At 43.0% G+C, this 12,158-nt stretch overlaps 1 protein-coding gene across 1 annotated transcript; it reads left to right on the plus strand.

The window, feature by feature from the left end:
* Positions 1-290: 290 nt before the first annotated feature.
* LOC106606334 (inositol 1,4,5-trisphosphate receptor-interacting protein-like 2) lies at positions 291-11,928 on the plus strand. The gene is made up of 5 exons (XM_045719637.1): positions 291-1,270; positions 4,309-4,558; positions 4,705-5,677; positions 5,954-6,216; positions 10,735-11,928. Exons 1-5 carry the CDS (start codon positions 1,035-1,037, stop codon positions 11,125-11,127), a joined length of 2,115 nt encoding a protein of 704 aa, XP_045575593.1. The 5' UTR covers positions 291-1,034; the 3' UTR covers positions 11,128-11,928.
* Positions 11,929-12,158: the final 230 nt, after the last annotated feature.

A 12,158-nucleotide genomic window follows, 5' to 3' on the forward strand; every position in this document is an offset into this window, starting at 1 on the left:
TTGTGTAGTCCATGCTCCGACGAATTGAAGCTGGGCAAAAGGAGGGGTGCAACTCAATATTAGGAAAGTGTTCTTAATGTTTTGTACACTCAGTTTGAAGTATATATCAAATCAGTCAAATGCAGTTGAATAACTTTTATTGTCACTTATTGTCAATGCTGCTACAGTAACTGGCATAGCCTCTGTGTCCCAAATGGCACCCTATTCCCTAAATATTGCACTACTTTCAACAAGGGCCCATAGGGCTCTGATCAAAAGTAGTGCATTATACAGGGAATAGGGTTCCATTTGGGACATGGCCTGAGTCTCCTTTTAAATGTAATGTTGAGATGTGAAACAATGTCTTTGTCTCTTTAAGAGGTGGGAGGAGAGTGTTGCTGCCCAGTCTCTCTCTCTCCTCCTCCTCCCTCTATTTTCTTTTAACAAAAATTCCTCTCTCTGAGCTCACTGGCAGAAAAACCAGAGAGAGAGCGAGAGACCGGGAAAAAGAGAAGACAAGAGAGAGAGAACAAGAGGACAAGAGAGAGAGAACCTGTTCGAGAGGAGTCTTCACAAAGACAGATAAACCTGACATCATACAGCTCTGAAGAGGAGGGGAAAAACAGGAGGGACAGATTGAAGAAGAGAGAAGGAGGAGCAACTTCTGAAGAGGAACTTCAACTGACTTTAAACTGAACAAACAAGCTGGAGAGGAGAAGAAGAATAAGAAGTGGGAGTTCTGTTACAAGAAGGAAGGAGAGGAGAAAACAGAGAGAAGAACATTGAGGCGCAGAGGAGGGAAACGAGGAGAGAGAGAGAGAGTCATGATGGGTTAGCCTGCCCTGACCCTGTCTCAGTTCTCTGGCATCGCTAAAGAACAAGTCCTAGACAGACAAGAAGAAGAGAAAGAACGAAGGAACCTAGGAGCAACAGAAAGGAGGAGAGAGGGGGAACGAGAAGAGAGAGAGGGGGAACGAGAAGAGAGAGAGAGGGAACGAGAAGAGAGAGAGAGGGAACGAGAAGAGAGAGCGAGAGAGAGAGAGAGAGAGAGGAGGATGAGTGTGTACACTCTGAACCTGCGGGTGTTCTGGCCTCTGCTGACCTGTGTGTTGACAGGTCTGGTTTTCCACCACCACATAACCCACTGGCTAAGTCCAGAATCAGGCCCAGAATCAGGCCCCGATCCTGGGTACGAGGCTGGGACAGAGCCCTGCTCTGACCAGGGCCCTCCTGTCTTTTTCTCCCTCATCAAACTACTACTGGCCTGTGTCCTCTGCTACCTCTTCATAAGGTACCCAGTCCACACACATCATATCTACTCTCTCTCTCTCTCTCTCTCTCTCTCCCACTCTCTCTCAATTCAATTCAAAGGGGTTTATTGGCATGGGAAACATATGTTTACATTGCCAAAGCAATTGAAATGGATAATATACAAAACTGAAATAAAATAAAAAAATTACAGTAAACACACAAAACTTCCAAAGGAATATACATTTTAAATGTCATATTGTGTGTGTATATAGTGTTGTAATGATGTACAAATGGTTAAAGTACAAAGGTAAAATAAATAAACATAAATATGGGTTGTATTTACAATGGTGTTTGTTCTTCACTGGTTGACCTTTTCTTGTGGCAACAGGTCACAAATCTTGCTGCTGAGATGGCAAACTGTGGTATTTCACCCAATAGATATGGAAGTTTATCAAAATTGGATTTGTTTTCTAATTCTTTGTGGGTCTGTGTAATCTGAGGGAAATATGTGTCTCTAATATGGTCATACATTTGGCAGGAGGTTAGGAAGTGCAGCTCAGTTTCCACCTCATTTTGTGGGCAGTGTGCACATAGCCTGTCTTCTCTTGAGAGCCAGGTCTGCCTACGGCGGCCTTTCTCAATAGCAAGGCTATGTTCACTGAGTCTGTACATAGTCAAAGCTTTCCTTAAGTTTGGGTCAGTCACAGTGGTCAGGTATTCTGCCGCTGTGTCCTCTCTGTTTAGGGACAAATAGCATTCTAGTTTGCTCAGTATTTTTGTTCATTCTTTGTAATATGTCAACTAATTATCTTTTTGTTTTCTCATGATTTGGTTGGGTCTAGTTGTGTTGCTGTCCTGGGGCTCTGTGGGATCTGTTTGTGAACAGAGCCCCAGGACCAGCTTGCTTAGGGGACTCTTCTCTAGGTTCATCTCTCTGTAGGTGATGGCCTTGTTTTAGAAGGTTTGGAAATCTCTTCCTTTTAGGTGGTTGTAGAATTTAACAGCTCTTTTCTGGATTTTGATCATTAATTCTGCTCTGCATTATTTGGTGTTTTATGTAGATTTTACAAGGATTTTCCCATGGTTGCTGTTGACGCATATCCCATGGTAGTTATTGGGATCAAATTTGTCTCCACTTTTGTGGATTGGGGTGATCGGTCCTTGGTTCCACAAATTGGGGAAGATGCCAGAGCTGAGGATGATGTTGAAGAGTTTTATTATAGCCAATTGGAATTTGTTGTCTGTATAGTTGATAATTTCATTGAGGTTACCATCAACCCCACAGGCCTTTTTGGGTTGGAAGGTTTTATTTTGTCCTGTAGTTCATTCAATATAATTGGAGAATTCAGTGGGTTCTGGTAGTCTTTAATAGTTTTTTCTAAGATTTGTATTTGATCATGTTAATGTTTTTGCTGTTTGTTCTTTGTTATAGAACTAAAAAGATTGGAGAAGTGGTTTACCCATATATATATACATCTCCATTTTGGATAGATAATTCTTTGTGTTGTTGTTTGTTTAGTGTTTTCCAATTTTCCCAGAAGTGGTTCGAGTCTACGGATTCTTCATTTACATTGAGCTGATTTCTGACGTGCTGTTCCTTCTTTCTCCGTAGTGTATTTCTCTATTGTTTTAGTGATTCACCATAGTGAAGGCGTAGACTCAGGTTTTCTGGGTCTCTATGTTTTTGGTTGGACAGGATTCTCAATTTCTTTCTTAGGTTTTTGCATTCTTCATCAAACCATGTATCATTGTTGTTCATTTTCTTCGGTTTTCTATTTGAACATTTTAGATTTGATAGGGAAGTTGAGAGGTCAAATATACTGTTAAGATTTTCTACTGGCAAGTTTACACCTTCACTATTACAGTGGAACGTTTTGTCCAAGAAGTTGTCTAAAAGGGATTGAATTTGTTGTTCCCTAATTGTTTTTTGTTAGGTTTCTACACTACTTTCCTTCCATCTATAGCATTTCTTAATATTACTCAGTTCCTTTGGCTTTGATGCCTGCTGATTAAGTATTGCTCTGTTCAAATAGACTGTGATTTTGCTGTGATCTGATTGGGGTGTCAGTGGGCTGACTGTGAACGCTCTAAGAGACTCTGGGTTGAGGTCAGTGATAAAGTAGTCTACAGTACTACTGCCAAGAGATGAGCTGTAGGTGTACCTACCGTGAGAGTCCCCTTGAAGACTACCATTGACTATGTACATACCCAGCGTGCGACGAGAGCTGCAGGAGTTCTGACCCGTTTTTGTGGGTTGTTTTGTCATAGTGTCTAGGGGGGCTGTCACCTCCAGGTATGTGTTTTCTGTCTGTCTGTCTGTCTGTCTGTCTGTCTGTCTGTCTGTCTGTCTGTCTGTCTGTCTGTCTGTCTGTCTGTCTGTCTGTCTGTCTGTCTGTCTGTCTGTCTGTCTGTCTGTCTCTCTCTCTCTCTCTCTCTCTCTCTCTCTCTCTCTAGCTCTCTCTCTCTCTCTCCTCTCTCTCTCCCTCTCTCTCCTCTCTCTCTCCTCTCTCTCTCTCAACTCTCTCGCTCTCCCTCTATCTCTCTCTCTCTCTCTCTCTCTCTCTCTCTCTCTCTCTCGCTCTCTCTCTCTCCCTCTCTCTCCTCTCTCTCTCTCTCCTCTCTCTCGCTCTCCCTCTATCTCTCTCTCTCTCTCTCTCTCTCTCTCTCTCTCTCTCTCTCTGTCTCTCTCTTCTCTCTCTCTCTCTCTGTCTCTCTGTCTCTCTCTCTGTCTCTCTCTCTGTCTCTCTCTCTGTCTCTCTCTCTGTCTCTCTCTCTGTCTCTCTGTCTCTCTCTGTCTCTCTCTCTCTCTCTCTCTCTCTCTCTGTCTCTCTCTCTCTCTGTCTGTCTCTCTCTCTCTCTCTCTGTCTCTCTGTCTCTCTCTCTGTCTCTCTGTCTCTCTCTCTCTCTCTCTCTGTCTCTCCCTCTGTTTGAGTTGCACGGTTACTATGGTGATTCTTGCTTCTGCTTTTGAAAACTCATAATAATACCCATAATGCTGTGGTTTCCTTCACTCCCTTGATTGCACTAAGTAGCCATCTGTTCAAATATGAATTGACTCATATCAATGTGTACCGGCAGGTACTGCTCCACCCACCCAGGGGGGCCCCAGAGGGTGCCTCTCGAGGCCGCTGACGGGGCTCTGAAATCGGGTTGGTCTCGTCGAGAGGTCCTGGAGGACTACTACGAGCGCTGGGTGCGTCTGTCTCCTCACGTCCTGGGGCACAGCAAGGCCCACGTGGCCAAACTGGTCGGGGAGCTGGTCAGAGCCGGACGTGCCACTGGAGGTATCCCAGAGTCCTCTCTGGCGTTCCGGGGAGACTTCCTGCAGGTGAGTTTCGGAAGATAACATTTTCTCTTCTTGTTGTTAAATTATTAATTAGTTAACATAGTTGATGGTCTACGTAAACAAACTTCTGGGGAATTGGGTTGCAATTTGGGACTCACATAATCCTTGTTTGTCTGGTCTGGTTGCAGGTGGGCAGTTCATACGAGGAGCACAAGGTGGGCGCTCCAGATTACTATGACATCCTGGTACCTCTGAAGATACCCCGAGAACTGAGACTGGAGCCACGAGTATACAGGGGGGAGAGGAGGGGGGAGGAGAAGAAGAACGAGAGAGGAGAGGAGAAGGGAGAGGAGAAGGGGGAGGGCAAGAGGGATGTGAGGGAGCAGAGGGGGGAGGTTAAAGAGAACGGGAGAAAGTCAGGGAAGGGGGAGGGCAAGGGGGATGTGAGGGAGGAGAGGGGGGAGGTTAAAGAGAACGGGAGAAAGTCGGGGAAGGGGGAGGGCAAGGAGGATGTGAGGGAGGAGAGGGTGGAGGTTAAAGAGAACGGGAGAAAGTCAGGGAAGGGGAACAGGATGAGGGTAAGAAGCAATAAAGTGAAGGATGTCCAGAAGGACGACAGCAAGGTGGAGGAGCAGACAGAGGTCAAAGAAGAAGGGAAGGAAGACTTGAAGGACGAGGTGAAGGAAGAGATGAAAGGGGAAAGCTCAGAGGACAGTGGGTGGAGCGGCGTGCCACGGTGCAGTCTAGAGACTCCTCGCCGTGGTGACTGGCTACGAAAACACCGCAACTTCACTGACACGTTTTTACGAATGCACCCTTCTCGGGAGTCGCCCGAAAGGTCATCGAGGTCACTGTCAGGGGTCACGGCAGTGTCAGGAGGAGGGGGCGGAGTCTATCGCCTGACCCCGGACTCCGTCCTCCGTTGGTTCTACCCGGCAGTCCAGCGTTGCCTAGCAACCGTGCGCTACCCTTTTGAGCAGCGCTGTACGCTGAGTCTGGCACTGGCCGACGACCGTGTGCAGCTCCGCCTCACACCGCGTTCCGACTACGTCTGCTGTCACATCTCCATGGCAATACGGCTCCTCCCCGCCATCCCCCTCGGAGACGGGGTCTACCTGGTTCCCATGGAAACGACGGCCTCAGTGGCGATGTCAAATACAGGTGTGTTCAGGTGTAAATATATGATATCATTTACAAATTCAATAAAGTATATTACTCTTTCTTAATTTCTCTCCTTTCTTTGTTCATCAATTCATTATTCATTCATTATTTAATTCACTAAATCATTAATTCCCTATCTCCTTCTTTCCTTCCCTACTTCCTTCCTTACTTCTTTCTTTCCTTCCTTCTGTCCTTCATCCATCCATCCATCCATCCATCCATCCATCCATCCATCCATCCATCCATCCATCCATCCGTTCTCTCCTTTCATTCCAGACCAGCACCAGAACCAGCAGAGCGAGGAGAGGGACCTGTGGACTTTGTTCTTCCCCCGCCAGGAGCAGCGTCTGCTGGGCTGGCTCCGTGGCCGCTCCCCACAGCCCTCCTGCCACCTCAAGGTGCTCCAGCTGACCAAGGCCCTGCGTGACCTGGGTGGCCAGGCACTGGACAGCCACCGGGGGGCGCTCTGGAGGTCAGTCCTCTCCTCCTACACACTAAAGACGGCCTGGCTGCGTCTGCTACTCAGCTCTCCTGCAGAGGTAGGTTACACCCTACCTTTAATAGGTACTGTAGAGGTAGGAAACACCATACCTTTAATAGGTACTACAGGTTACAACATACCTTTAATAGGTACTACAGGTTACAACATACCTTTAATAGGTACTACAGGTTACAACATACCTTTAATAGGTACTACAGGTTACACCATACCTTTAATAGGTACTACAGGTTACACCATACCTTTAATAGTTACTACAGGTTACACCATACCTTTAATAGGTACTGTAGAGGTAGGTTACAACATACCTTTAATAGGTACTACAGGTTAAACCATACCTTTAATAGGTACTACAGGTTACAACATACTTTTAATAGGTACTACAGGTTACAACATACCTTTAATAGGTACTACAGGTTACACCATACCTTTAATAGGTACTACAGGTTACAACATACTTTTAATAGGTACTACAGGTTACACCATACCTTTAATAGGTACTACAGGTTAAACCATACCTTTAATAGGTACTACAGGTTAAACCATACCTTTAATAGGTACTACAGCTTACACCATACCTTTAATAGGTACTACAGGTTACAGCATACCTTTAATAGGTACTACAGGTTACAACATACCTTTAATAGGTACTACAGGTTACAACATACCTTAAATAGGTACTGTAGAGGTAGGTTACACCATACCTTTAATAGGTACTACAGGTTACACCATACCTTAAATAGGTACTGTAGAGGTAGGTTACAACATACCTTTAATAGGTACTACAGGTTACACCACACCTTTAATAGGTACTACAGGTTACACCATACCTTTAATAGGTACTACAGGTTACACCATACCTTTAATAGGTACTACAGGTTACAACATACCTTAAATAGGTACTGTAGAGGTAGGTTACACCATACCTTTAATAGGTACTACAGGTTACACCATACCTTTAATAGGTACTACAGGTTACACCATACCTTTAATAGGTACTACAGGTTACACCATACCTTTAATAGGTACTGTAGAGGTAGGTTACAACATACCTTTAATAGGTACTACAGGTTACACCACACCTTTAATAGGTACTACAGGTTACACCATACCTTTAATAGGTACTACAGGTTACACCATACCTTTAATAGGTACTACAGGTTACAACATACCTTAAATAGGTACTGTAGAGGTAGGTTACACCATACCTTTAATAGGTACTACAGGTTACACCATACCTTTAATAGGTACTACAGGTTACACCATACCTTGAATCGGTACTACAGGTTACACCATACCTTTAATAGGTACTACAGGTTACACCATACCTTTAATAGGTACTACAGGTTACACCACACCTTTAATAGGTACTACAGGTTACACCACACCTTTAATAGTTACTACAGGTTACAACATACCTTTAATAGGTACTACAGGTTACACCATACCTTTAATAGTTACTACAGGTTACACCATACCTTTAATAGGTACTACAGGTTACACCATACCTTTAATAGGTACTACAGGTTACAACATACTTTTAATAGGTACTACAGGTTACACCACACCTTTAATAGGTACTACAGGTTACACCACACCTTTAATAGTTACTACAGGTTACACCATACCTTTAATAGGTGCTACAGGTTACACCATACCTTTAATAGTTACTACAGGTTACACCATACCTTTAATAGGTACTACAGGTTACACCATACCTTTAATAGGTACTACAGGTTACACCATACCTTTAATAGGTACTACAGGTTACACCATACCTTTAATAGGTACTACAGGTTACACCACACCTTTAATAGGTACTACAGGTTACACCACACCTTTAATAGGTACTACAGGTTACACCATACCTTTAATAGGTACTACAGGTTACACCATACCTTTAATAGGTACTACAGGTTACAACATACTTTTAATAGGTACTACAGGTTACAACATACTTTTAATAGGTACTACAGGTTACAACATGCCTTTAATAGGAACTATAGGTTACACCATACTTTTAATAGGTACTACAGGTTACACCATACCTTTAATAGGTACTACAGGTTACACCATACTTTTAATAGGTACTACAGGTTACACCATACCTTTAATAGGTACTGTAGAGGTAGGTTACAACATACTTTTAATAGGTACTACAGGTTACACCATACCTTTAATAGGTACTACAGGTTACACCATACCTTTAATAGGTACTACAGGTTACACCATACTTTTAATAGGTACTACAGGTTACACCATACCTTTAATAGGTACTACAGGTTACACCATACCTTTAATAGGTACTACAGGTTACACCATACCTTTAATAGGTACTACAGGTTACACCATACCTTTAATAGGTACTACAGGTTACACCATACCTTTAATAGGTACTACAGGTTACACCATACCTTTAATAGGTACTACAGGTTACACCATACCTTTAATAGGTACTACAGGTTACACCATACCTTTAATAGGTACTACAGGTTACACCATACCTTTAATAGGTACTACAGGTTACACCATACCTTTAATAGGTACTACAGGTTACACCATACCTTTAATAGGTACTACAGGTTACACCATACCTTTAATAGGTACTACAGGTTACAACATACCTTTAATAGGTACTACAGGTTACACCATACCTTTAATAGGTACTACAGGTTACACCATACCTTTAATAGGTACTACAGGTTAAACCATGCCTTTAATAGGTACTACAGGTTACAACATACCTTTAATAGGTACTACAGGTTACACCATACCTTTAATAGGTACTACAGGTTACACCATACCTTTAATAGGTACTACAGGTTACAACATACCTTTAATAGGTACTACAGGTTACACCACACCTTGAATAGGTACTACAGGTTACACCATACCTTTAATAGGTACTACAGGTTACAGCATACCTTTAATAGGTACTACAGGTTACACCATACCTTTAATAGGTACTACAGGTTACACCCTACCTTTAATAGGTACTTGTATTGTCTTCTCTTACTGCTTTATTTACTATTTATTTTTGCTGAATATTTTAAATAGATGCTGCACTGTTAGAGAGTAGAGCTTGCTAGGAAGTATTTCATTGTACTGTGTACACTATGCAGTATGTATTCTGCATATGTCCAGAGATGGGCAGTATTCCTTATTTTAATTACTCCTGAGTACTTTGTAATTATTTTTTCACTGGCATAAAGTACAATCCAATGTATTTTGTAACAAGATACTTTAGAGAGCTGTAATTTGTATTTTTAAAATACAAAATACTTTTCTATACCATTTTTATATTACCATTTTATGTCCCCCTTTCATCCTGCATTGGTATCAGAAGTCTGATGGCACTATGGTGTGATAAGAGCTAAGTTACCAAAATATAAATGTGAAAATTAAGACTCGCAAAACATGCTGGGTATTATTCTAATGAGCTCCGCCCCGAAACAATGCCAATTATAATAACCAGTCTGCTTTTAATTTTTACATTTACATTTTGGTCGTTTAGCAGATACTCTTATCCAGAGTGACCTTTTTAAAATTAATTAATTTAACCTTTTATTTAACTAGGCAAGTCAGTTAAGAACAAATTCTTATTTACAATGACGGCCTACCCCGGCCAAACACTAATCCGGATGACGCTGGGCCAATTGTGCGCCGCTCTATGAGACTCCCAATCACGGCCGGTAATGATACAGCCTGGAATGGAACCAGGGTGTCTGTAGTGAAGCCTTTAGCACTGAGATGCAGTGCCTTAGTCCACTGCGCCACTCGGGAGCAGTCAGTGCATTAAACTAAGGAGCACTGAGACGCAGGGCCTTAGTCCACTGCACCACTCGGGAGCAGTCAGTGCATTAAACTAAGGAGCACTGAGACGCAGGGCCTTAGTCATGCACCATCGGGAGCAGTCAGTGCATTAAACTAAGGAGCACTGAGACGCAGGGCCTTAGTCCGCTGCACCACTCGGGAGCAGTCAGTGCATTAAACTAAGGAGCACTGAGATGCAGGGCCTTAGTCCACTGCACCACTCGGGAGCAGTCAGTGCATTAAACTAAGGAGCACTGAGATGCAGGGCCTTAGGCCGCTGCACCACTCGGGAGCAGTCAGTGCATTAAACTAAGGAGGATAAAAAAAGACGTATCACAGTCAAATCAAGCCAGGTGTCTCTGTAATCATTACTGACAATGCTGTTTTGTTAAGGGGGCTACTTGCAAATGTATTTTTGTCTTTTAATATACACAATACATGCATTTGAATTAAATACAATACTTTGCAAACATATTTTTGTAATTTATTTTGATACATTAATCTTTACGGTATTTTGCTGTTGTAATTTGTAATTATAATTTGTCATTGTAATTTGTCATTTTTGCCCATCCCTTCACATGACAAGAAACTTTGATTTGATTGGAGGCCTGTTATCCGTCCTGATTTATTGTCCTCTATAGGCTGATCTGCTCTATCATATGTACACATATGTTTGGAATCATTTGTAAATAGGTTACTAAGGTTTTTGCATCTTACTGACCGTCTACTTGTCTTTCTTTTTTAGGCCTGGGAGGATCGCTATCTGGTGGCCAGGATGGAGGAGCTGGTCTGCAGCCTGAGGGACAGCCTCCAGAACCGGGCCCTGGATCACCTCTTCCTGGGGAGCGACAGCAGCTCCATCTTACCTGACTCTGTGGCTCTACCTAAGTTGGTCAAGGAGGCGGTGGGAGCTCCAGTGGGGGGTCCAGTGGAGGGTTCGGGGGGACGTTTGGGGGGTTTGGCAGGGAACCTCTGGGCAGGTGTGGACCCAGCCTCATTGGACCTAGTGTCTGGCCGGTTGGCGTATGCCTGGAGCCATCTCCACCGGCTGATCAGGTTGGGCCGACCCCAGAGGAGTAGCTTGGGGCTGGGCAGGGCAGGCAACATAAACTGCCAGCATCTGCAACCTGGAGAATAACCAACTTATCTTTTCTGGAAACGAATAAAAGGATTACAGGTGAAAACAGAGGTTAACAAAAAGGTAACAGCTAATATCCTCCAACAACAGGCCTAGTCAAACAGAGAGATACATAGACAGACGGGATGGATGAAACATCAGACTACTTCCTCATCCAAAGGTTGTACAGGAGCTACTGGTCTAGAATAAAAAGAAAGCCTATAACAGTGATGGGACGTTCTCTGAGTCATCCCTCTTAACCAGTCATGAATGGAAATCATAGGGAATGTGTGAATTTGTAATTTATGAATTTGTAATTTATGAATTTGTAATTTATGAATTTGTAATGGATACATGTGCAATTTTTCCCTGGTACCTAATGAATCAGGTTTCATTCAAAACCAGAGTGATTGTATGTCTGCTTCTGCCTGTGTTCCTATTGGCACCCTATTCCGTATTTAGTGCACTACTTTCCCATAGGACTCTGGTCCAAAGTAGTGCACTAGGCAATACGGTGCCTTTTGGGACGCACTTCTGTGTTCTGTGCTGTATGTATTATCAGACAGAGTAACGGCAGGGTACACTACCAGTTCAGGGACAGACAGTGTAACAGCAGGGTACACTACCAGTTCAGGGACAGACAGTGTAACAGCAGGGTACCCTCCCAGTTCATAGTAATACAAATAATAATAATAAGGTATTTGAGGTAGATATGTACATGAAGGCAGGGTAAAGTGTCTAGGCATCAGGATAGATAATAATAAGGTATTTGAGGTAGATATGTACATGAAGGCAGGGTAAAGTGACTAGGCATCAGGATAGATAATAAGGTATTTGAGGTAGATATGTACATATAGGCAGGGTAAAGTGACTAGACATCAGGATAGATAATAATAAGGTATTTGAGGTAGATATGTACATGAAGGCAGGGTAAAGTGACTAGGCATCAGGATAGATAATAATAAGGTATTTGAGGTAGATATGTACATGAAGGCAGGGTAAAGTGACTAGACATCAGGATAGATAATAAGGTATTTGAGGTAGATATGTAC

This window comes from Salmo salar, chromosome ssa06 (genome assembly GCF_905237065.1).
Source record: "Salmo salar chromosome ssa06, Ssal_v3.1, whole genome shotgun sequence".
NCBI classification, from domain to species: domain Eukaryota; kingdom Metazoa; phylum Chordata; class Actinopteri; order Salmoniformes; family Salmonidae; genus Salmo; species Salmo salar.